This window comes from Hyperolius riggenbachi, chromosome 9, assembly GCF_040937935.1.
Source record: "Hyperolius riggenbachi isolate aHypRig1 chromosome 9, aHypRig1.pri, whole genome shotgun sequence".
NCBI lineage: Eukaryota > Metazoa > Chordata > Amphibia > Anura > Hyperoliidae > Hyperolius > Hyperolius riggenbachi.
This window is the reverse complement of record NC_090654.1, coordinates 21,219,994-21,246,080: the sequence shown is the minus strand read 5'-3', so window position 1 is coordinate 21,246,080 and position 26,087 is coordinate 21,219,994. Positions and strand designations below refer to the sequence as shown.

Genomic DNA, 26,087 nt, shown 5'->3' with positions numbered 1-26,087 from the left:
GGATTAATTTGGCTCTATGGAGTAGGGCATGTAAATCCGAGAGGCACAGACTAACCAGCAAGCTCATGGTGACCCAGAACTCATTGGGGTGTGTAAGGGACTACAATGGTCCTAAAAGCCCCCTTACTAAGATGTTAAGGGGGCTTTTAGGACCATTGTAGTCCCTTACACACCCCAATGAGTTCTGGGTCACCATGAGCTTGCTGATTTGTAAAAAATGTTTGGAATGATGTATGATTTTCGTTCCACTTTTCACGTGTACGCCACTTTGTATGGGTCTTTCACGTGGAATTCCAATAAAATTGATGAATGTTTGTGGCAGTAATGTGACAAAATGTGGAAAACTTCAAGGGGGCCGAATACTTTTGCAAGCCACTGTGTATATATATATATATATATATATATATATATATATATATATATGTATATATATACTGTATATATATATATATATATATATATATACATATATATATATATACACACACACTATACATATATATATATATATATATATATATATATATATAAATAAATAAATATATATATATATATATATATATATATATATATATATATACACACACACACACACACACACACACACACACACACACACACAATAAAAAAAATTATATATATATATATGTATATAATGTATATGTATGGGCTCCCTCAGGACACTCCAGTTTCCTCCCACAATTTAGCCACTAGAGGACGATAGGCTTACACCCTCCTAGTGACCATTGCTATTTTTTACAATTTAGGGCTCTGCAGCTTTACGACCTTGCTGCAGAGTCATACAACTGTGCACACATATGATACCCACAACCCTTTTCTGCCCACCAACACAGCATTCTGTTGGTGGGCTCTGATTGCTGCTGGGTTGTTTGTTCATTTTTTTATTTGTTTGTTTCTGTTTTTAAAATAAAATTACCTATTATTTATTTTATTTTTTTCCCCACCCTCCCCCCCCCGCCAGCCAATCACAGCGATCGGCTGACATAGTGTAACGATCGGTGTAACACAGAGAGGGTCTGATTACCGGTGATCTGCAGTATCACCGAGAATGCAGATATATACCCGATTATTGATGATCTGCAGTATCACCGATAATCAGATATATCTCTAACCTTTGGACACCTGAGAGAGAAGTGAGTGTTTGGAGTAACAGTAACACTTTGAGGACTGTACCTCAGGAATAGGTACAGAAGCAGTAGGGAATACTGCACAGGAGGATGTTCCTTCCGCTAGCCTAGATCCTCCCGGGGACGGAGCTAGGCAGGACGTGGGAAGGACAGAGCGTGAGTGACACCAGAGAGAAGGTGTCACTAACAGGTCTGGGAACTGCCTCTAACAGTAAGGCCAGTTCTTGAGGTCGGACAAGCCAGGTCGTAAACACACAGACAGATAAGGTACAGATTCAGGAGACAGATACGGAATCCAATGAATAGGCAGGGTTTGGCAACGGAGAATCAGAATAACAAGGTACAGAATCAGGAGGCAGATGCAGAGTCCAGGAACGAGCAGAGTTTGGCAACAGGATATCAGAAATAGCAAGGTACAGAATCAGAGTTCAGGCAGGCAAAAGGTCATAACAAATAATACAGTACAATTCCTAATGCTAAGGTGTGAGCTCCGTGATCATCAACACCTTTGGAAACTATGCTAGAACACAGATACTGACAAGGTCTGAGTGCTTCCACGTAGTGATCGCAACGCCAGACAACAGAGAAATGACCAGCACCCAGTATATATACTACAGCGCTCTCAAGCGCCACCCCTAAGTGCTGGACCAATGGAAGGTGGTGAAAATGTCAGCTGACCAGCTTGGTCAGCTGACTCCTCTCTGGCTGTCATATAAGCTCTGCCTCTCAACGCGCGCGCGCGTCCTTCTGAACCTGTGTGGACTAGCAGTCCCAGCCACACCAGACATGTTTTGCAATGTGTGCGCTGATTCTAGCGCGGGAGCCGCCGCACCGCTCTCCAAGCAAGCGGCGGCTTCCCCGCGTCCAACCACAGTGTCAGTAGTATTGTTATGCGCGCAATCCGCCGCATCCAACGCGGACTCCACCACTCTGCCCATGCGGCATGCGGCGGTTTCTTCGCGTTGTGCTGCCATGTTGGACGCGGAAACAGCCGCCTCACTCTGAGCACTTGCGGCGGCTTTTCCGCGTTTCCTCACACATAGGCATCATTCACTCTTGTGCCTCCCCAAGTGACAACCGAGTGATACGATTGTCCCCAGTGCATTGCTGCAGTAGATCGCAGTGCTGTACAATGTAAATAGACGGCGGTTTCGTCTAACAGTCTCCTAGCGCCAATCACCGATGGTAGAGTGAGGATGGAACAGAGCTCAGTCATTCAAACGGGGATGATCCCCAGCAAAACACACCCCCAGGTCTGCACGCCAATTGGCTTAGGCGGTCCTGGGGCTACCAATTGGCGTGACACTACCAACATACTCTTTGTAGTCTTTGGGCATCCCCCCGGTGTCCCAGGGTAATCTCCCTATGGGAAATCCCTATGCAAAATGAACAGGGAACCACTGCCACACTAATGCTGCAGTCCAAAGCATGGCAACGATGATACAACACATTTCTAGTAGAATAACATTTTTTATAGAATATTTGTTTGATTCAATAAAAACATCAGATTGTATTTAAATCCATTAAAAACTAAAGCAATCTCTGATTTTTTTTTTCATTCAAATATCGATCAAATTTCAATCCGGAAAGGCAGTTCTTTTATTGATTGATCTTGGTGGGAGCGCACTGCGTGGAGCATTCTTTGATCAGTGGTATCATAACTTGGCACCACATTAAAGAGGCCCTGTAGTGACATGTGAATGCAGTAAACTATTCAGGATACCCATTTTTATGTTTCAGCATCAGAAACACTTCCTGAATCTGTATATAGCTGTATATTTGTATGTAGCCCCGCCCTTCAAGTAATGTTTAGCCTAGGCTGATTAGCTATGCAGAATTCCGAGTAACCAAACATTTTGCAGTCATGCACCTGATAGGACTAAAGCTCTCACCATGTGATAAATGTCAAAATGTAAATCAGGGAGAGGAAAGATTTTACAATGGGCAAACACTGACTAAATAACTTCTAAATGAATATTAAAAAAAATAAAATATATAAGCAATTTTATTAATTACGTTATTTTCACTACAGTTTCTCTTTAAAACATGAGGGTCAGCTGTACTATACCAAGAAAAACAATATACAAAAACACATATATAAGTAGATAAATACATATGTATTTTACTGCCAACATTTTTATATCAGTGAATTTAATATAGTAAATAAAAAGAAAACTGTTACAGGCATCTTCCATCATTACTGCCTCTGACTGACATCAGAATACTGATGTCATTTCCTCCCTTACTCTTGTTTTTCTCCTCTGCCTGAAATGGCGTATGCAGGGCTGCACTGCCATATCTAGTTTGCTTTGTAAACACATGTGTGCAGAACATACATAGATTGGATTTCAGCAGCTTCTGCAGAGGGGTGAGGTGATTTATCTTCTATTTCCCTTCTCAGCCTAGTGTCACACTGAACTTCCCTCAGCCGATCAGCAAGGAGCAAGAATGTGGAAGGGGAAGAAGGGAAGATAACAAGCTTCCCTCTCCCCAGCAATGTACGAGAAAAGAGCCAGGCTGATTGAGATAATAATCATTATAGCAGACACATTTATGATTGTATTGGAGTGCTTGCAATGCAAGGTCAGGATGTAGACCACATGATAAATACAGAGCAGTGGGTAATAGGAATTTAATTTTATGGCTGACAATCCCTCTTTAACTACTTGCCGACCGCTCCACCTTCAGTCTCCCAGTTGTTTGAAAGAACAAAGAGAAATCGAGAGCCCAATATGGTGTAGTATCGTTAAGTTGGTTGTGGTTTAAAGCAAAATATTTAGATATACTCACAAACATGGGTTACCCATAGGCAACCACTTCAAGTGCAGGTGGGAAATATTAGAACCTGACCCCACTCAGGTTTTTAAGATGCCGCTCTCTGTAGATAGGAAACGGGGCAGCACCCCTCCACCGAGGGTGGACTCAAGATTTCAGCAAGGCTTGGTGTACAGAGGCGCCAGAGTAGAATAAAAACGTTTAAAAAACGTCTAAAAGAGGGGGATGTTTAGGTGGACTTACCTCCCTCAAAAATATAAAACTCAATTGAGTCACAATATATCAATACAAAAATTTTATCTAACTCCACTTAGTGCAACGCGTTTCACAGGTGTTTCGCAGGTGTGGTCCTGCTTCATCAGGCAAAAAGGAGCATAACTCAATGGGTCTAAATGCAGAAGTGAGCACCTCTGTGGCAATCAGACTTGTGAACTGAGGAATTACTTGTGAGCTGAGTTGTGCGGCCCTGCAGCTTGGCCTTAAAGCTGCAGTGGCAAGAAAAAATGGCCACAAGCTCAAACTGCAATACTTGTATATACCAGGGAGTCGACCAGTCCGCACCTGGATCCAGACGAGGTACAAAGATTCAATGTAAAAAGAAGGAAGTGACTGTTCAAGCATTATTAGGGGGGACCACATAGCCCATCCCAGAAGGGGCACAAAGATTAGGATTAATGGGAATTTTTCCTGTGTTACGAGTAATGTTGTGTATTGTTTGAAGTGCCCTTGCTGGCTGGGCTATGTGGGTCAGACATCCAGACCTGTAAGAGTTAGGATTAATGAGCATCGTAGTGATATAAGGTTGTACAGGAAATACTTTAATAAGCCTGATAGAAATATTGATTCCCCCGTAGGAAAACACTTCTTTGAATGTAATCATACGGTCAGTGACTTAAGATGGTGTGTGTTGGAGAAGGTGATAGCGGCAGAAGGAATGGATAATGAAATAACCCTTTTGCGAAGGGAAAGCAGATGGATCAGCAGGTTGGAGACATTGGTTCCCAATGGACTTAATGAAGAATTTAGTTTGAGATGTTTTTTATGATATTTGTCAATTTAGACACTGTCTCTTTATACTACTCTTTGATCTCTCTAATTAAGTGTGTGCCCGCCCCGAAAGGGGTGTGTTTTATTAAGGTGTGTGTGATTTATATGTGAGCATTTGCTCAGTATGTTTTAACACTTGATAAAGGCCACAGGCCGAAACGTCGTGTGTGTTTTATAAACTATGGATTAAATAAACATAGCCATCGCGGCTTAAATCCAGGTGGAGACCCAGTCACTTCCTTCTTTATACTTAAAGCTGCAGTGGCCATTTTAGTAAAAAATAGCCTGGTCACTAGGGGGATTTAACACCATGGTCCACAAGTGGTTAAAGGCTCATACACACGTACCAACAATCCGTCCAACTATCTTCCAAACTTGTCTGTTGGAAGATAAGCTGGACGTGTGTACAGCTGGCAAACAATAAAATGACCAACTGATAACAGGTTGTTTGCCAGATCATTCTGACCAACTATCAGGCAGGTTGGATCATGTGTACAAGTCTTTTGAATGACTTTGTTATTGCTGAATGCGGAAATGTTGTGGATTTTGTCATTTAGCTTGCAGGCATGGTATTTAAGTGAGTTGGTTGTTTAGTGGGTTGGCGTGTATGTATGTACTTCTTAACACCACAAGCACAAAACGTTAGCTCGGGCTTCACATTCAAAAAATTCAATAACTTTATAGTGACCAGATATCAAAGGTGAGTAGCAAAACCATAGGTAATTAAAATGCACTAAAAACACAGAGAAGCCTTAGAGATGGCAAGGCCTGCCCCCCCCCCCCACACACACACACACATACATGCCACATAACAAACTGCCATTCACACCACCTGAATGTAAACAGGACTTAAAGAGACACTGAAGCGAGACTAAATCTCGCTTCAGGTCTTATATATAGCAGGGGCACGTGTGCCCCTGCTAAAACGCCGCTATCCCGCGGCTTAACGGGGGTCCCTTCACCCCCAACCCACCCCCCGCAAATGTTGGTCGGAAAATGGTCGCTGGAGATATCCTTCCTGGAGGCAGGGCTAACGGCTGCAGCCCTGCCTCCAGTCGCGTCTATCAGACGCGCATCGCCGCCTCTCCCCCGCCCCTCTCAGTGAAGGAAGACTGAGAGGGGCGGGGGAGAGGCGGAGATACGCGTCTGACAGACGCGCATGGGGCAGGGCTGCGGCGGTTAGCCCTGCCCCAACCAGGAAGCGCTCCCCCGCTGCACGGAGGGGGTTTGGGGGGACAGGGACCCCCGTTAAGCCGCGCTATAGCGGCGTTTTAGCAGGGGCACACATGCCCCTGCTAGCTATGAGGTCTGAAGCGAGATCTATTCTCGCTTCAGACTCTCTTTAAAGAGGAACTCCGGTGAAAATAATGCAATAAAAAAGTGCTTCATTTTTACAATAATTATGTATAAATGATTTAGTCATTGTTTGCTCATTATAAAATTTTTACTCTCCCTGATTTAAATTCTGACATTTATCACATGGTGACATTTTTACTGCCTACAGGTGAAGTCAGTGGAAGGAGATGCTGCTTCGTTTTTTGGCAGTTAGAAAGTTATTTCCCACAATGCAACAAGGCTGCCACAGTGTGATGTCAGGACCTCAGTGCTGTGAGGCGCTGACATCACACTGTGGGACGGTTTTCACCCAAAAAAAAATCAGCCATACAGAGCCCCCTGATGATCCGTTTGAGAAAAGGAATAGATTTCTCATGTAAAAGGGGGTATCAGCTACTGATTGGGGTGAAGTTCAATGCTTAGTTACGTTTTATCTTTAATCATTGCTATATACAATTGTTATACATATTGTAATGATCGGTGTTAGTAAGCAGAGAGAATCTGATTATTGGCGATCTGCAGAATCACCAATAATGCAAGTGTAACTAACCTCTGGATACTGAAGCAGAAATAATAACAATCAACAAGTACAATAAACAAGACTGTGGAAATATCCACCACATGGTGATTCCTCAGAGGTGTGGTTACCTCTGAATGGGAACCCCGTGTGTGAGATCCTCGGCCCAAGCAAAGATTGGGATCTCAGCTCCTGGCAGTAATCATCTGCTAGGGCAGGCGTCTCGGAGAGGCAAGCCTCAGAGATATCCCACCAGTGGGAGACGTTCCACTGGGGAAAAGAGAAAGGTCAGACAGGCAGAGGTTCGGCAACAGAGAGACGGTAGCAGTACAAGAGCAGAAGGCTGATTCAGAGTCCGTTAAACAGGCAGGGTCGGCAACTAAGAATCAGATAGGCAAAGGTACAAAATCGAGAAGAGGAGAGAGTAGTCAGGGATAGCCAAAGTCAAGACACAGATAAATATGCAATACAATCCTAGACTGAGGTGTGATGTCCTTGATATCAACACCAGGGAACTGAGCTAAGGTCTGAGCGTTTACACCTAAGTATTCACGACAGCAGACAGTAGGCAAATGACATCTGTGGGCTTAAATGCTGAAGCCCAGTTCCACCAACCTCTGGATACTGAAGCAGGGGCTGGATCCGAAGTCAGCATGTGATTGGCTGGCTAAGGTCAGCTGATCGCCGGATCAACTGACCTGTCTCCTAAGAGAATAAAGATCCTGCTGCCTCGCGCGCATGACCCTCTGCCTCTGGATCACTGAGAGTTCGGGTCCTTGGTCCGCGCACGCCCGCACACGGAAGTCCGCCGGCTGAGCAGCGGGACCCGCCGCCATCCTGTCAGCCGCGGCGGCGCCCGCCCTGCTCTGTGCCGGCGGCTCGTTGGCCGTGTCGTAAACCGCCGGCTGGGATGCGGAGGCCGCCGCCACGCTGACCTGCACGACGGCGTCTCCGCTATTGCTCACAGTACCCCCCCTTTGAGGAGTGGACTCCGGACACTTCCTACACGGTTTCTCAGGATGTAACTGATGAAATCTTTTCCTCAATCTCTCAGCATGCATGCGATCCTCTGGAACCCAGGACCTGTCCTCCACCCCATACCCTTTCCAATGGACCAGATACTGCACTGAATTCTGCACAAGATGAGAAACCAAGATCTTTTCAACTTCATATTCCGTATGACCCTCTATTACCACAGGGGGGGGGGGGGGGGGGGGAGAGGAAACCACATGCACTGCCGGCTTCAGTCGCGAGACGTGGAATGATCTCCCACATCTCATGCTGGCTGGAAGATCAATAACATAAGAGACATAATTGATCCTCTTGACCACCGGGTAGGGCCCTATGAATCTGGGACCCAATTTGGTGGAGGGTTGTCTGAGTGCCAAATGTCTGGTTGACACCCACACCTTGTCTCCTGGAGTAAAGTGCCACTCGACAGAGCGTCTTTTGTCAGCCTGTCTTTTTTGTCTCTGAAAGGCTACTCCCAAATTCTTCTTCACTTGTCCCCAAAGTTCCCTTAAAGTCCTCTGCTAATCCTCCAGGGCCGGGAAGGGAGAGGAACACACCGGAAATGGGGAAAACTGAGGGGATTTTCCTGATACAACCTGAAAAGGGGACAACCCTGTTAACAAATTTTTCAGGTTGTTGTGTGCAAACTCCGCGAAAGGTAAAAACCTAACCCATTCGGTTTGTGCATCCGCTACATAGCATCTTAGGAACTGCTCCAGAGCTTGATTAACCCTCTCGGTCTGCCCGTTGGTTTGTGGGTGATACCCAGATGAAAAAGACAGGTTCATCCCCAACGTATGGCAAAAGGCCCTCCAAAATTTCGATACAAATTGGACTCCTCTATCTGAAACCACATCGTCCGGGATGCAATGTAACCGGAAGATATGTAGTATGAAGAGGTTGGCCAATTCCTGGGCTGAGGGAAATCCTTTAAGTGGAACAAAGTGTGCCATTTTACTGAATCTGTCTACGATTACCCAAATGACTGTCATGCCCTCGGACCTGGGGAGCTCGCCAATGAAGTCCATGGACAGATGGGTCCACGGTTCATTTGGCACTGGCAAAGATTGTAGGGTGTCCACCGGAGCCAGGCGGGAAGGTTTACTCATGGCACAGACAACACACTCCCTCACAAACTCCTTACAATCTGAGGACAATGAAGGCCACCACACACACCTAGTGAGCAGATCCAGAGTGCGAGCGACCCCAGGATGACCTGCGTTCTTATGGGTATGGAATAACTGCATGATTTGTAATCGGAAAGGAAGTGGCACGAAGAGAACCCCTTCCGGTTTCCCTTCCAGGGTATCTAACTGGTAAGTAGCTAGTGTAGCTGCCCAGTGCCCAATCCTCCCAGGTGTCAATGGCAGCTAACACCACCTTGAAGGGTAGGATACCCTCTGGAAATGTTGACTGAGTTGTCTCAGGCTCGAAACATTTAGAAAGAGCATCTGCCTTTACGTTTTTAGAACCTGGAGTGTACGTGATCACGAATCTGAAACGAGAAAAGAACAAGGACCAACGGGCCTGTCTGAGGGTAAGTCTCTTTGCCCCCTCAATGTACTCCAGGTTCTTATGGTCAGTATACACAACAATAGTATGTTCTGCACCCTCCAGCCAATGACACCACTCCTGAAAGGCCAACTTGATGGCAAGGAGCTCCCTGTTACCCACATCGTAGTTTCTTTCAGCAGGGGAAAATCGACGTGAGAAGTAGGCACAGGGATGTGTCTTGCCCTGTAAACCAGAACGTTGAGACAGGACAGCCCCACCCCAATTTCCGAGGCATCCACCTCCACTATGAAGGGAAGGGTGACATCGACATGTCTTAATATAGGTGCAGAGCAAAACAATTTCTTTAGGATGTCGAAGGCTGACTGAGCCTCCGGTGACCAATGGTATGGGTCAGCCCCTTTTTTGGTAAGACTAGTCAGAGGTGCTACTACTGAAGAGAATCCCTTGATAAATCTCTGGTAGTAGTTAGCAAAACCAAGGAATCTCTGAAGTGCCTTCAAACCTACCGGTTGTGGCCACTCTAAGACAGCCGTAACCTTTTCTGGATCCATAGAGAGACCCGAAGTAGAAATTATATACCCCAGAAAAGGAATCTGAGTGACCTCAAAGAGGCACTTCTCTAGTTTTGCATACAGTGAGTTCTGTCTCAACTTCTTCAACACATACTTAACATGTTTACGATGCTCTTCAAGGTTTGGAGAGAAGATCAGTATGTCATCTAGGTATAGCAAGACAAACCTCCCCAACACCTCCCTGAATACCTTGTTTATTAACTCTTGGAAGACAGCCGGGGCATTACATAACCCGAAGGGCATAACGAGGTATTTGTAATGCCCGTCGGGCGTATTGAAGGCCGTCTTCCACTTGTCACCATCCCTGATGCGCACCAGGTTGTATGCCCCACGTAAGTCTAGTTTTGAAAAGATACTGGCATTGGTAATCTGGGCAAAGAGATCGTCTATTAAAGGCAACGGATAGCGATTCTTGATGGTGATCTTGTTTAGACCTCGGTAGTCAATGCAAGGTCTAAGACCACCATCTTTTTTTTGGACGAACAAAAAACCTGCCCCGGCCGGTGACCGGGAAGGGCGGATGAATCCTTTTGCCAGGTTGTCCTTAATGTATTCCCACATTGCCAGCTTTTCTGGTCCTGTCAAATTATAGAGATGACCTCTGGGGGGCATACAACCAGATCTTAAGTCAATAGGGCAGTCAAAACTCCGATGTGGTGGGAGTTTATCAGCGGACCTGGGACAGAACACATTCGCAAACTCAGCGTATTGCACTGGTACCCCTTTAACCTCTATCTTGGCAGCACAACAGGCAATTTTCCCCAAACAATGATTGTGGCAGTAAGGTGACCAACTGAGTAGCTGACCTGATACCCAGTCTATCTGTGGGGAGTGGAGCTGTAACCAGGGCATACCGAGGATTACGGTGGAGGTTGCCATGCGCAAAACAAGAAACTGTAAACTCTCTTTGTGTAAAACCCCAATCGTGCATGATAACCTGGGTGTCTGAGAAAGAGGTTGTCTGCACTGTAAAGGAGAATCATCCATTGCGGTAACGACTACTTGTTGGTCTAAAAGTTGTAAAGGAACACCCAGCCCCTTCACAAACTCGTAGTCTATAAAATTAGCCGCAGACCCAGAATCTATGAAAGCCTCAGTGCAAACAGTCAAATTCCCCCAAGAAATGGAACACGGGAGAAGTAACCGATTATTCTGATTGAGAGGTAAGCTCTGTGTGTCTAGGGTATTACCTCTAACTACACCTAGACAGCAGCGTTTCCCGATTTCTTGGGGCAATTTTGAGCAATATGGCCTTCCTCTGCGCAATGTAGACAAAGTCTTTCAGCCCTTCTGCGCTATTTCTCGGCCCGAGTCAACCGAGAATGTCCGATTTGCATCGGCTCATCAGTAGGAGGGGTTGGTGACGAGGATGCAAAAGAGAGAGCTCTTACTGCATTCTTGCCCCTCGACTGACGCTGATAGCGTAACCTGCGGTGCTCTTGAATCGCCAGGAAATGGCGTCGTCGACGGACTTTGGTTCAGGGTGCCCTAGCATTAGTTCAGAGACTGCGTCTGATAGGCCTGACAGAAAACAGTCTAATAAGGCGTAAGACCCCCACCTAGATGACACAGCCCACTTTCGGAACTCTGCCGCATAAACCTCAACCGTGTCTCGACCCTGCCTGAGAGTTTTGAGCTTCCTATCGGCAGTGATCGAAGCATCCGGATCATCATAAATTATAGCCATTGCTTTGAAAAATTCCTCCACTGACGTCAGTGCTGTATCCTCGGGTGAAAGACCATATGCCCAGGTTTGTGAGTCCCCGGACAATAAGGTCTTAATAAAGGTTACCCTTTGCTGCTCAGAACCTGACTGAGTAGGCCGTAACTCAAACTCAGATAAAACTCGGTTGCGGAAGTTCTGGAAATCAGATCTTTGCCCTGAAAACTTTTCGGGCACTGGCATACGGAGATCTGTGACCAGAGGGGATTGCACTGTGGCCACAGTCGTCTGCAAGACCTGTACAGACCCAGCCAATTGGTTGATCTGAGTCTGTTGCGAATTAACCACCTCAATGAGATTATTAAGTGAGGTGGTTAGAGTCTCGATCTGACTGCGTAATGCATCCATACTAGTGGTCTGCTGTTCTGTAATGATCGGTGTTAATAATCAGAGAGAATCTGATTATTGGCGATCTGCAGTATCACCAATAATGCAGATATCACCTGATTATTGATGATCTGCAGAATCACCAATAATGCAAGTGTAACTAACCTCTGGATACTGAAGCAGAAATAATAACAATCAACAAGTACAATAAACAAGACTGTGGAAATATCCACCACACAGTGATTCCTCAGAGGTGTGGTTACCTCTGAATGGGAACCCCGTGTGTGAGATCCTCAGCCCAAGCAAAGATTGGGATCTCAGCTCCTGGCAGTAATCATCTGCTAGGGCAGGCGTCTCGGAGAGGCAAGCCTCAGAGATATCCCACCAGTGGGAGACGTTCCACTGGGGAAAAGAGAAAGGTCAGACAGGCAGAGGTTCGGCAACAGAGAGACGGTAGCAGTACAAGAGCAGAAGGCTGATTCAGAGTCTGTTAAACAGGCAGGGTCAGCAACTAAGAATCAGATAGGCAAAGGTGCGCGTGCGCATGACCCTCTGCCTCTGCATCACTGAGAGGCCAGGTCCCTGGTCAGCGCACGCCCGCACACGGAAGTCCGCCGGCTGAGCAGCGGGACCCTCCGCCATCCTGTCAGCCGCGGCGGCGCCCGCCCTGCTCCGGCGGCTCTGTGGGCGTTTTCTGAAACCGCCGGCTGGGATGCGGAGGCCGCCGCCACGCTGCCCTGTGCGGCGGCGGCTCCGCTATTGCTTACACATATACTCTAGCATGCTGCAGGCTAATTGGATAGTTCTGCTTTCCCAATGCTCAATAAGGGATGAATTTCGCCTCAGATCTGTGTTAGGTTTAGCACAGGCTCTAACAATATTTTTGACCAATATTTCATGTCAAAGAAGCCACTCCGGCGTCAGCGTCCAAAAAATTAAGCACGTTTTTATTGCATTATTTTCACTGGAGTTCCTCCTTAAGTCCTGTTTACATCCCGGTGGTGTGAATGGCAGTTGGTTATGTGACGTGTATGTGTGTGGGGGGGCAGGCCTTGCCATCTCTAAGGCTTCTCTGTGTTTTTAGTGCATTTTAATTACCTATGGTTTTGCTACTCACCTTTGATATCTGGTCACTATAAAGTTATTGAATTTTTTGAATGTGAAGCCTGAGCTAACGTTTTGTGCTTGTGGTGTTAAGAAGTACATACATACACGCCAACCAACTAAACAACCAACTCACTTAAATACTATATCAGTGAAGCGGATTTTTGCATTTTTGCAACAGTATACTAAGGCGCGCCAGATTTAAACAGCATTCCAAGCAAGCAAAAAGCTATGCATGGTATTAATGGCATCCAGCAGAAAGGATAGTAACACCAGATTCAACGTGTGGGGGATTGCAAAACCTTGAACATTGCATCCCCCTCCCCCCAAACGGGTGGTGTACCTCCAAAGTCCCTCCAAGATGAAGCTCTGTCAAGCAGCAGTGGCAAACAGTCTCATGAACTACACACCTGTGCAGTATTTTCCAGCATGGTAGCAGGGATTAAACAAGGCTGGTGTGCGATGATAGCAATGGGTGAGGCTGGCCTCTCTAAGCTCCTCCCACTGAAATGTTTTGGCACATCCCCTTCCTCAATGTGTGTTTGTGTGTGTACAACTTGTTGCACGGTTGGTCATGTTGTGCAGTTGGTTGGGCATTCAGTGGGATGTGTGTATGAGCTTTAAAGAGAGTCTGAAGCCTTCTAAAAATCCTCTTTTTATTTGACATTTATCTTCAGCAATATCAGCAGTGCTAAAACACCTCATTCCCACGGAAGAATGATGTCATTAAACCCCCCAAATACTGGGACAAAATGTTAGGTAGCGCTTCCCGGTAGAGGCAGAGCTTTGTGCAGTAGCTCTGCCTCTACTCGCGTCAATCCCGCTGATCTCTGCCTCTGCTTGCCCCTCTCAGTGTTCTTTCACTGAGAGGGGCGGGGAGAGGAGGCGATTAGCGGGGATTGATGCTAATGGAGGCAGAGCTACTGCGCTAAGTTCTGCCTCCTCGTGCAGCAAAATTCACAACTTGGAAAGTCGTGGAATTATGCACCGGCATTTGGGGGGTTTAATGACATTGTTTAGCTGCGGGAATGCGGCGTTTTAGCACTGCTGATATTTTATGAAGATAAATGTCAAATAAAAAGAGTATTTTAGAAGGATTCAGACTCTCTTTAACCCCCTTGCCGGTCCAATTCCCGCGGCAAGGGGGCAGCAGAGCACTTTTTTTTTTATTTATTTTTTTTAAAATCATGTAGTGAGCCTCCGAGCCTCCGGCGATCAGAGTAAGAGAACGGGATTTCCTGCTGGGCTTCCCCGGTCGCCATGGCGACGGGGCGGGATGACGTCACCGACGTCATGGACGTCGGGACGTCACAGGGAATCCCGATCCACCCCTCAGCGCTGCCTGGCACTGATTGGCCAGGCTGCACAAGAGGTCTGGAGGGGGGGGGGGGGGGGCGGTGCGGCGGGTAGCGGCGAATCGGTGGCGATCGCATACCACACGCAGCTAGAAATGTGCTAGCTGCATGTAGGAAAAAAAAATTGAAAATCGCCCCAGCGGGGCCTGAGAAATCCTCCTACGCAGGTTACCCCGAGCTAAGCTCGGGATAACCGGCAAGGAGGTTAAGTGGTGCAAAGCTTGTGGTGTCTGTGTTCCAGTCAATATCCGAACAAATTCAAGGGAAAAAAAAGCATTCCAAATGTGGATCCAGATATTAAAAGGAAAAAAATATATATGGTTCTACCCTTTCTTAAAGAGACACTGAAGCGAAAAAAAATATATGATATAGTGAATTGGTTGTGTACTATGAATAATTACTAGAAGATTAGCAGCAAAGAAAATATTCTCATACTTTTATTTTCAGGTATATAGTGTTTTTTCTAACATTGCATCATTCTATAATATGTGCAGATTACACAACACTCAGCATTCAAAATGAGTCTTTCAGAGCAGTCTGTAAAGTAATGACCTCTCCTCTAGCAGAGAAAAAGTAAACAGTTCACTTACAGTTGAGATAATAAAAGTCAGATAACAGCCCTCTCCACGACTAACTTAGTCAGAGAGCTTAATGGCTTGTTTGCATAGAGATAACAACTGGAGTTTCTCAACTCTTCCTGTACTGAAAACAATTAGACTGATGTATCTGATCTTAATGTTTTATTTCTTAGCTATACTACACATACAAATCATAATATCATTTTTTTTTCACTTCAGTGTCTCTTTAACTATATTCAAATTCAAAAGTTAAAATTATAGATGTGGAGTTTTACTTTAGGTGCATAGCATTGCTTATTGCTTACATGGATAGTTTATGAGTAAGAGAAAGACAAGAAAGAAAACAAATAACTAAGCTTACATAAGTCTCTTAACCCTGCATGTAGGATGGGATAAAATTCTGCACAGAGCTTCAGCATCATCATCTTTCAGATCATTCTTGGACAGCCTATAGAAACATAACAATAGTGAGTTACTTTCTGTATTTTTAATAAGGTGTATAAAAGGATACCAATACATCAGAGCACACCTGACCAGTCCAGCTCCTCTCCATGACAGTTCATTGAAAATCTCTGGAAGGGAGAGAAGTCCTTACTCAACGGGGGGCTTATCATAGACTCGGATACATAAAGAGGTTACAGTGTTCAATAAGCTGCAGGACCAATCTGTCCCTCCGTTAATGGTACAGCAAGGGCATTTCAATTTCATTAGACATTATAGGTCAAAAAAGAAAAGGTTCTGCATGATGTACAGAAAATATAAAGTCACTTTAGTGTAAACAAGTTAAAATGAGGCACCAACTGCCGACATGTCAGATGCGCAAAGGACCATTGTGAGTCTGGAACTTGTTGGTACTTGTTGGTCTGTATACAAAAAAGTGACTTTAAGTTTTCTGAACAACGTGCATGACTTTCTCTTTTCTGCTTTGCACTATTAGGTTTGGAGCCAACCAGGTCTTGCACTGTCCACTATTAGTGATGGACATGTCTAGGAGAACTCATGGAAAAGCATATTATGCTGGTGTGCATGCATTGTGGGGTGGAGCTAGGGCACATGAGACAACACCCCCCTCCCCCCATACATGGACCTGGATCACTACTGGAATAGGTAGCCATACATACAGAATCTACACAGCTCTGCCCAGGTGCTTCTGTGTCTTCAGATTGTCATCCCCAATATTGCCATTGATGAGGCAGCTACTCGGTTATCAGTGAGATGATTGGATAGAGGGACCAGGGACCAGAGTGACACTTCCTCGTTTGTGAGTATAATGTTTTCTTCCCACGGGGATAAGAGCACATTTCTCATATACGTTTTTGCCTAAAAGATCAATTTATCCCAAATACTCTTTGTTTTCTCACCTGAGATCTTCGATGATGTGTAGATAAGGAGCAAGCTTCTTAAAGCCTTCACTCTGGATAAAACATGTGTCTAAGTCAAGACATTTTGTCTCTTCGGAGCACTGGAGGATGAAGGCCAGGACAGTGCAGTCCACCGGAGTCAGGTAGTGTTCTGAAAAGTCAATCTTCTTGTTAAGCTTCAAGCACTCTTTCACCAGAGGTTTATTGCGGGTCTCAAACAGCAAATTAAATAGGTTCATTAACTTCCTTTTGTCATCGTTGTCCTTTTCTGTCTTTTCGATAATTTTCTTGGCTGAAAACATGAGCCATGCAATCACCAGTTTGGAAGCTGTATTGGAGAACTCTCCTACGTAGGGTTTCAAGATGGCCCTAGTGGAAAGATCTGATAGACCACAAAGAAAGCGTAGAAAAATTTCACAGCGTCCGTCGTCAAATTCTACTGCTTTAGAAAGAGAGGCTTTCATTCTATCTTCCGAATAATCAAGGAAATGGACCATGGCAGAAAAAAATTCCTGAACTGTGAGATGCAAAAAGGAATAGGTTACAGCTGGAGATTTTGAGGTAGAGGAAGAACAAGGGCGTTGGGAAGATTCAACAAGGAAACTTGACAGCAGCCCTGAGCAAGTGTCCTCAGAAAATAATGGCCAGTCGTCCTTGTGGAATGTCAGTACATGATTCATGATTCCGTGTTCTGCCATCCGGCCAAGAGATTGCAAAGTGCTTTTTGGATTATCTTTTTCTAAAGTGTGATTTTGGAGAATGTTGGCCACATAGGTCACGAACAGTTGCGTTATCGTTTTAGGCTGACAGTTCATGGCCATTGCAGAAACGAAGCACTTTGATAACACACTGCAAACAATCCAGCAGTAGGTCGGGATATAACAGAAAGTGTAGAGTGTGTCATTCTCCCGCACATATTGGAAAGCCTTTTCTGACAAGCTCTTATTTTCAAAAACTTGTTCAAAATACTTCTCTCTTTCCTTGGGGAAGAATCCCATGATCTCAGACATTCGTTGGAAGTTTGTAAACTCTAAAGAAGCCAATTTGGCTGGGCGACTGGTCATCAAAACAGAGCAGCCTTTGAGAAGAGACTGGTTGGCTAAACTGGCTACAATTATTTCCCACCTTCGTCTTTGCTGTGTGGAAATGCATTGATGGTATACCCGGAAATCTAAACTTCTACTACTTTCATCTAAGCCATCAAATATAAAAAGCAGTTTTTCTGGGTTTTGAAGGATATAGCTAATATGACTGTGGAGATATGGATATTTTCCAACTATCATCTCTTCCAGGCTGATGTCCTGGCATATGTTGAGCTCCCGGAATTTGAAGAAGAAGACAAAGGCAAAGCTCTTATAGTGTTTACCTGTCACCCAATCATAGACAATCTTCTGCATCAGAGTGGTTTTCCCAACTCCAGGTACCCCGCTCACCATGACTGTACATGGCACACATCCTGACCGATGGCACCAGCGGAAAAGTCTGTTAGCTGTAATTCGCTCTAGCCTATTTTGTGCTTTCTGTAGGTAATATTCATGCTTTCCCCCAGTCTCAATGACCTCATGTGTGGAACGGTTCCTGAACTCTTTACTTGAAACCACAATGAGGTCCAAGTACCTCTGAGAAATGAGGAATTTCGGACCCTCCTGTTTATATCCAAGAGCCCTAGGTTCTTGTAACATTTGGGTTTCCTCCAATAAACAAGTCTTATGATGTTCTTGTGAACCTGAGTAGGATAAGAGGGATATAATTAAGCTTAATAAAATTACCAATATAGCATGTAAAGCACATTGACTGCCTTACACTGACTATGACTTCCTCTATATGTTTACATATCCCTCAGCCCCACTTGCCTTAGACAGTAAGTGTCTTTCCCAAATTGTGGTCTTATTCTTCTCCCTTTCATTGTCTCTACCTTAGCTATCTGCTGTGGATTCTCTTGGTTGCCACTTCCCCTTGGCTCTGTCTCTAACCCTCCATTGCTGTCTCTTTTCTTGTGATCCCTCCCGCATTGTTGCCTGTACACCTTGGCTTCTTTCCACTTCTCCTTCATATCTTTCTAGTTCTTTTCTACTCCTCATTGTCTATCTACTCTAGCATTCTCTCCCCCCCCCCCCCCACACACACACACTTGATCAATTTCTGACTGTAAGCAACAGTCCAGTCGTTTTTCAAACTCTTCCTGGCAGTAGTTAGATTTGTCAGCAGACAGTCTGTGCTTGTTAGTGGTTGTCTGTCAGTGGTCAGTCTAATCAGTATTCATTTTGAGCCTGTCAGTGATCACTATCTAACTGTCATTAGTCAACAGTTAGGGATGCGATCTCAGAATAGGATCAGTTCCGATTTCTGCATCTGAATTTGGCAGTTCCGAGTACCATGTTTTGTTCTGCCACTGAAGTCAATAGCGCCAACTTAAAACGTTTAAGCATACCAGAGCTCAAAATGTTTGGAGAAACAGGAGAAGCAGGCATATACTATCACCTGTCCTGATGACCACCCCTAACCCCATTCTCCTATCTGCCTCCTGTAGCTTATCTAAAAGCCCCCCAGGATCCTCCTCCGGTCACCAGGGTCGGGCTTACTGCGCAGGCACTGGCCGGGCTGCACGCATCCTACAGCGTTACATCATGCGCAGTGATGTCATACACATACGCAGTGCACTCCCGGCCACAGGTGCTCGCTGTGGGATGCGTGCAGCCTGACCCTGGTAACAGTAAGCCCGACCCTGGCAACCGGAAGAGAATCCCGCGGGACTTCCAGGTGAGCTACGGGGGCAGACAGTAGAACATTCACCAAACTTTTTGAGCTCTGGTATCCTTTAATAACAATGCAGCCATCTTGTTGACGTCAGTGGGCAAAGGTTCTGCTGAAAATTCAGGTTTCTGCAGTCAGTTTTCGTGTTCCCAGCCTGGCCAATCATCGGCCGGAGTTTGTCGTGGTTGGCGGTGGCACAGGTCCTTAGAGCATACTGTCATTGGATCATTAATGAAAAGGTACCATATTTTTTGGATAATAAGATGCTCCGGACTACAAGAAGCACCTAGGTTTAGAGGACAAAAACCAAGAGGAAAAATATATATACTAAACCTGGTGCAGGGGCGTCTTATGGACATGTTCCCCTAATTATTATGCCCCCCGTTTATGTCTTTCTTGTACTTGTGGCCCCTGTGTTCACCTATGTCCCTCTGTGTCCTCTCCCCCCTGTGTCCACTGATATCTCAATATCCTCTGTCCACCTGTGTCCTCTGTCCTGGTTTCCGATGCCCGGTGCTCTGTCCCCCTTCCTCTGTCCCCTTGTCCACTGTTTCCTCCATGTCCAGTGTTTTTTATTCCCATTGTCCCAGTGTTTGCTATCCCTGTGTCCCAGTATCTGCATGTTCTCCATGTTCCCGGTGTCTGCGTGTCCTAAGATCATGCTGGAGATAATAAGGCAAGAGAAAACTTACCACGGCACAGTGAGAGAGTTATCTTATCTCTTCAGTCCTTAAGTTACCTCCTCTGTAGTTAATTTACCTCCTCAGTAGTTAATTTACCTCCTCTGTAGTTATTTTCACACGCAGTTAATAAACAGCCTGTCTTTAACTGTGGAGTTATTTTAAGGATTGAAGAGTTAACTTAAAGACAGAAGAGTTAACTTTAGGTTTGCCTGAGGTAAAATGTTTCCTGAATACTACATGCCTCGTCACCACGGTGATAACTATAGAAACGTTATTAAAGACAGGAGATAATCTTAGAGAATTGAGGCCATACTCTTCTTCATCAGGCTGTCCCCTGTACAGTGTCTCAAATACATACCTCTCTTGCAGCTTTGATCATCAATGTATGCATGTCCCCCGTGTCTGCATTTCCCCGTGTTGCAGTGTCTGCATGCACTCTGTGTCCCTGGTGTTTGTGTTTCCCCAGTGTCTTAAACACATACAAGTAGCTGCCACATATTCATCAGGCTGTCCCCGGTTTCCCAAATATATACCTCTCTTGCAGCTTTGATCATCGCGCTGTCCCCTGGTACCGCCATAGCTTGCATCAATCAGGAAGTCCCAGGCGTCTTTGCAGAGAAATGCACCAATCCGGCGGGGGCACTGTGATTGGCCCCAATGATGGTCCCACCCTCAACACCATCACTTGAGCAGTGCATAGCTTGATTGGTGGTTGAGGCTAGCACCCCTGCCAGATTGGTGCATTTCTCTGCAAAGACGTCTGGGAGTCCCTGATTGATGCAAGCTATGGTGGTACCGGGGGACAGCGTGATGATCGAAGCTGCAAGAGAGGTATGTATTTGGAAAACCGGGGAAAGCTTGATGAATATGTGGCAGCTACTTGTATGTGTATAAGACACTGGGGACACACAAACACCGGGGACACAGAGTGCATGCAGACACTGGGGGACATGCATACATAGTAAATGAAACCCCCAAAAGCAGCGCTCCAGATCTCAACAGTCGGCAGTCAAATCTGATAAGTGTCCATTCAAATTAAATAGAAGTCTCATTGGCCTCAATTCACTAAGCTTATCTCCTGTCTTTAATAACTCTTCTAGAGTTGTTACCATGGTGATAAGGCATGTAGTATTCAAGAAATATTTTACCTCGGGTAAACCTAAAGTTAACTCTTCTGTCTTTAAGTTAACTTTTCAATCCTTAAAATAACTCCAGAGTTAAAGACAGGCTGTTTATTAACTGCGTGTGAAAATAACTACAGAGGAGGTAAATTAACTACAGAGGAGGTAAAATAACTACAGAGGAGGTAAAATAACTACAGAGGAGGTAACTTAAGGAATGAAGAGATAAGATAACTCTCTCTTATGTGGAGGTAAGTTTTCTCTTGCCTTATTATCTCCAGCATGATCTTAGTGAATTGAGGCCTTTATCTATATCACAACAGAACACCAGCATTCTTCTTGTAGGGACTCCGCTTAGGATCAACACGACATGTAGATAAAAACACAAAAGAAAGGCATATTGGGCTTGATTCACAAAGCGGTGCTAACCCAGTTAGAGACTTTAGGCATGATAACCATTGCACCACGCTGGTGAAAAGCCAGTTTAGGCGTGATAAGTTTAGGTGTGATAAGTTTAGGTGTGATAAGTTTAGGCGTGATAAGTTTAGATAAGTGTAGATAGCGCACAAAGTCCCGCACGCAAAGCAGCGCCATTAAACTCTATGCGAAGTGCACCAGACTTTGCTAGCGCAAAACTTTTGATCAGCTGTGCACTGCGGTGCTAACGCAGTTGGTGCTTAAACTTATCGGGCCTGATTCACAAAGCGGTGCTAACAGTTAGCACACTGGTGAAAAGTCCTTTATCACGCCTAAACTCAGTTTAGGCATGATAAGTTTAGGTGTGATAAGTTTAGGTGTGATAAGTTTAGGCATGATAAGTATAGGTGTGATAAGTTTACGCGTGATAAGTTTAAGCACAAACTGGGTTAGCACCGCAGTGCACAGCTGATCAAAAGTTTTGTGGTAGCAAAGTCTGGTGCACTTTGCATAGAGTTTAATGGCGCTGCTTTGCGTGCGGGACTTTGCGCGCGATCTAAACTTATCTAAACTTAGCATGCCTAAACTTATCACACCTAAACTTATCACGCCTAAACTTATCATGCCTAAACTGGCTTTTCACCAGCGTGGTGCAATGGTTATCACGCCTTAAGGGCTCGATTCACCAAGCGGTGCAAAGTGTTAGCACCGTGGTGAAAAGGCCCTTATCACGCCTAAAGTCACTTTAGGCATGATAAGAAGAAACTCGCGCGAAGTTGCCGCGCGCAAAGTTTTGCGCGCGCAACCGCGCGCGTGCGCGCGCAGCGTCCCCGCTTCGCGCGAAGCTCCCATTAAGCCCTATGGGACTTTGCGCGCGCTCTCACGCGCGAACGCGCGAACGCGCGTTCGCGCGGTAACTTCGCGCGAAGAGCAGGAAAAAGCGGTGATAACTCAGTGGTGAAAAGGTCATCACGCCTAAAGTCTTTTAGGCGTGATAACTGGGTTATCACCGCTTGGTGAATCGAGCCCTAAGTCTCTAACTGGGTTAGCACCGCTTTGTGAATCGAGCCCATCATGCCTAAACTTATCACACCTAAACTTATCATGCCTAAACTTATCACACCTAATCTTATCACGCCTAAACTTAATCACGCCTAAAGGGCTTTTCACCAGGGTGCTAACTGTTAGCACCGCTTTGTGAATCAGGCCCATAGTGTAACTCCGTTTGGAATGTCAGTATTAACCACCACTGTTATTCTATGCCAAAACCCGTGAGAGTTTTTAACCACTACTACACCGCTGGTGAGCACCTTGACACACCCCCTCCGTGTCTGCACTCACCCAGCAAACCTCCTTAGATCTCCGGAGGCAAGATTGATAGCAAACGGGGGTCACTGGACAAGATCCAAGTTCCACTGTCCACTTCTCAGTCAAATAAACTGCAGGGCTAAGAAAACGCTATAGTGTAAAACCATTTATTTTGAAAATTAAAAAGCCAGATTGCACTCACACTTTGAAGACTTGTTTACAGCGTATAATACAGTGTTGGGTCCCCGGGTGACCACTCCGCTGAATGTCGCCTCAAATCTCCTGAGTGATTGTACTGGCACTTCCGTATCAGCTGATAGCGTCCGACGTAGCTCCGCCCTACGCGTTTCGTCAGAGATCTGACTCATCAGAGCCCCTGAGGAGGTTTGCTGGGTGAGTGCAGACACGGAGGGGGTGTGTCAAGGTGCTCACCAGCGGTGTAGTAGTGGTTAAAAACTCTCACGGGTTTTGGCATAGAATAACGGTGGTGGTGAATACTGACATTCCAAACGGAGTTACACTATATGCCTTTCTTTTGTGTTTTTATCTACATGTCATGTTGAAGCTAAGCGGAGTCCCTACAAGAAGAATTCTGGTGTTCTGTCGTGATATCGATAAAGAGACTTCTATTTAATTTGATTGGACACTTATCAGGTTTGACTGCCGACTGTTGAGATCTGGAGCGCTGCGTTTGGGGGTTTCATTTAGGTTTATCTTGCATCGGACATTTAAGTGCGCACCACGCTAGTAGATATTTAACCGTGTTGAAATTCCAGAAGCGCAGTGATTTTAGAAATTTGTATGTAATGCATACATAGTAGACACGGGGATAGAGAACACAGGCGCAGGTCGAAATATGTAGCATTCGGACTATAAGAAGCACAGACTTCCCCCTTTTGGGGCAGAAAAAGTGCGTTTTATAGTCCGAAAAATACGGTAAGTATTTCTGTTTAATTTAGGGACAAGAAAGGACTTTTTTGTCCTTGTGTTTATATTTCCTTTTTTAACTGTTTGTGGAAATGGGTAAGAGGGACCTTAGTACTCCTATGTTTATTCTCCCCCTTTTGTGTCTTGGAAATCATTATACATTTTATTCATCATGTTACTTTCATCACTGTCGTTACCAATTACTGTATTTTGTATCAGTTCTGTATTTTGTCACCAATTAGGTATATTGGTGGATTCCATTTGTCTGTAATATTATGTATACCATGCTTGTTCCTTACTTTGTACAGTGCCAAGGAATATGTTAGCACTTTATAAATTAATAATAATAACTCCACCTGTGGAGGGGGTGGGTATCTGGGGGTCTCATTTTTAAATGGGACCCCCACATACCACAGACCCCCAGATGCCACAGTGAAACACTTCTCCCCCCCCCCAGATGTTGACGCCCCACCTTGTAATAAGCACAAAAGGTGGGGAAGACCGGAAGAGTCCCTTGCCCATAGATTGGACAAGGGCTCTGGGGCAGAGATGTAGCGAACGGTTCCCGAACCGTTCGCCGGCGAACCGCTCTGCTACTCTGGGCCTCTTACTACTTCCGGGTCGCAATGACCCGGAGTAGTACGCCTGCGCTGCCCGGCGGAGCGCATCCTAGATCGCGCTCCTGTTGCCGGGCACTCTGCGCATGAGCGTGACGTCACTCATGACGTCATGCACATGCGCAGAAAGTGCCCGGCAACGGGAGCGCGATCTAGGACGTGCTCCGCCGGGCAGCGCAGGCGTACTACTCCGGGTCATTGCGACCCGGAAGTAGTAAGAGGCCCAGAAAGGTTCGCCAGGCGAACGGTTCGGGCCATCACTACTCTGGGGGAGAGGAGGAGGCTTTGTTGCCCCTCTCTTCCAGAGCCCTTCATACCATGGACCATGCAGGCTGGTATAGCTCAGGGTGCGAAGCCCCACACGGCTGGGGCTCTGCATTCTGACTATCCCAGGATGCATGGGTGTCAAGGGATTTAAGAGGCTTGGGAGAGGAGACCCCACACTGTATGTTTTTATGAAATGTATACACAGAACTTACAACGCAGAATGCAATACAGTATACCATAGCAAAGCATAATATTACCCAGTTTAAGAAACATTTTTGCTATGAAACTTTAACATTATTTTTTCAATCGATTTTCTCCAAAATGACAGTCGTTCCACACAAAAAAAAAAATTGACCTTAAAAGCAATGCTCATTGGTATTTACCATTCAGCTCAGATGGCAGTGTGTGCCCAAACTGGTCCAACAAAATCAAAGGCATCAGATTTTCACCTGCAAAATTCAATCACATAAATATCACATAAGTGATTAAAGAAGATCTCTCGCCAGGACCTGAATTTACTACAGATCAATAGCAGATGGAGTAGCATCTCCTTTTGTCATTTTTTTTAACCATCAGTAAAGAATAATAATCAAAATTGCAGTTCTGTCTGCCCTCCCCACCCCCCGTATAGCAAAAGGACACGTTGCTAGCCTGCAGGCTGGCAACGCATCTGTACAGTGTCAGCCCTGCAATGTCACCTAAGGTATCAAGTTCCCATCCCTGCTGGTCGACATGCCTTGTACATGTGGGGATCAGTTGAAAAGGGCGCCTCCATAGACATCAATGTTATTTCTCCAAATATCAGCTACAAGGTGGAGAAAAGGGCGCCTGAGTTTTGATATCAGCTACAAGCGGGCGCCCCTTGGTAGCCCATATTTTATTTGGCTACGTTCGGCTACAGTAGGGCACCCCTTTGTAGCCCATATTTTTTTTTTATTCGGCTACAAGGTTTTCGGCTACAAGGTTTTTGATTCTGCTACAAAAGGGCACCCTTTTATAGCTGGGATTTTTGATTCGGGGGTGCAGGGGGAGTTAGGATTAGGTATCACAAGTGGGGGGGGGGTCTTAGAGTTATGCACCACTGGGGGGGTTAGGGTTAGGGTTCTGTGTAGGGAGAAGTTAGATCATAGTAATCACTGGTGGTGTGTGTGGGGGGGGGGGGGGTAGTCTTAGTAGGGAGAAGTTAGGTCACGCTAATCACTGGGGAGGGGGGGTAGGGTTAGGTACCACCAGGGGAGTCTTAGGTTTAGGCACCACCTGGGGGGGTCTTAGGGTTAGGCTCCACCAGGGGAGTCTTAAGGTTAAGCCCCACTCGGGGGGTCTTAGGGTTAGGCACTACCTGGGGGATCTTACAGTTAGGCACCACCTGGGAGGTCATAGGGTTAGGCACCACATGGTTGTCCTAGGGTTAGGCACCACCAGGGGAGTCTTAGGGTTAGGCACCACCTGGGGGTCTTAGGGTTAGGCACCACCAGGGGGTCTTACGGTTAGGGAGGGTTCTGTGTGAGAGTAGGGAGAAGTTAGGTCATAGTAATCACCAGGGGCTTTCTCAGGGTTAGGCACCACCAAGGAAGCAGTAGGGTTAGGCACTACCAGGGGGGGGTAGAGTTAGGCACCACCAGGGG

General features: G+C 45.7%; 1 protein-coding gene across 1 annotated transcript in view; it reads right to left on the bottom strand.

Moving 5' to 3' along the window:
- The window catches only part of LOC137532008 (NACHT, LRR and PYD domains-containing protein 3-like), a 62,003-nt gene that overhangs the window by 20,529 nt on the left and 15,387 nt on the right, over positions 1–26,087 (bottom strand). Inside the window, exons 5-7 of the mRNA XM_068252094.1 lie at positions 24,846–24,911; positions 16,369–18,094; positions 15,369–15,455 (exon numbers count right to left, since the gene is read on the bottom strand). Of these exons, the coding sequence (XP_068108195.1) occupies positions 15,369–15,455; positions 16,369–18,094; positions 24,846–24,911 (1,879 nt within the window). The remainder of the gene's footprint in view (positions 1–15,368; positions 15,456–16,368; positions 18,095–24,845; positions 24,912–26,087) is intronic.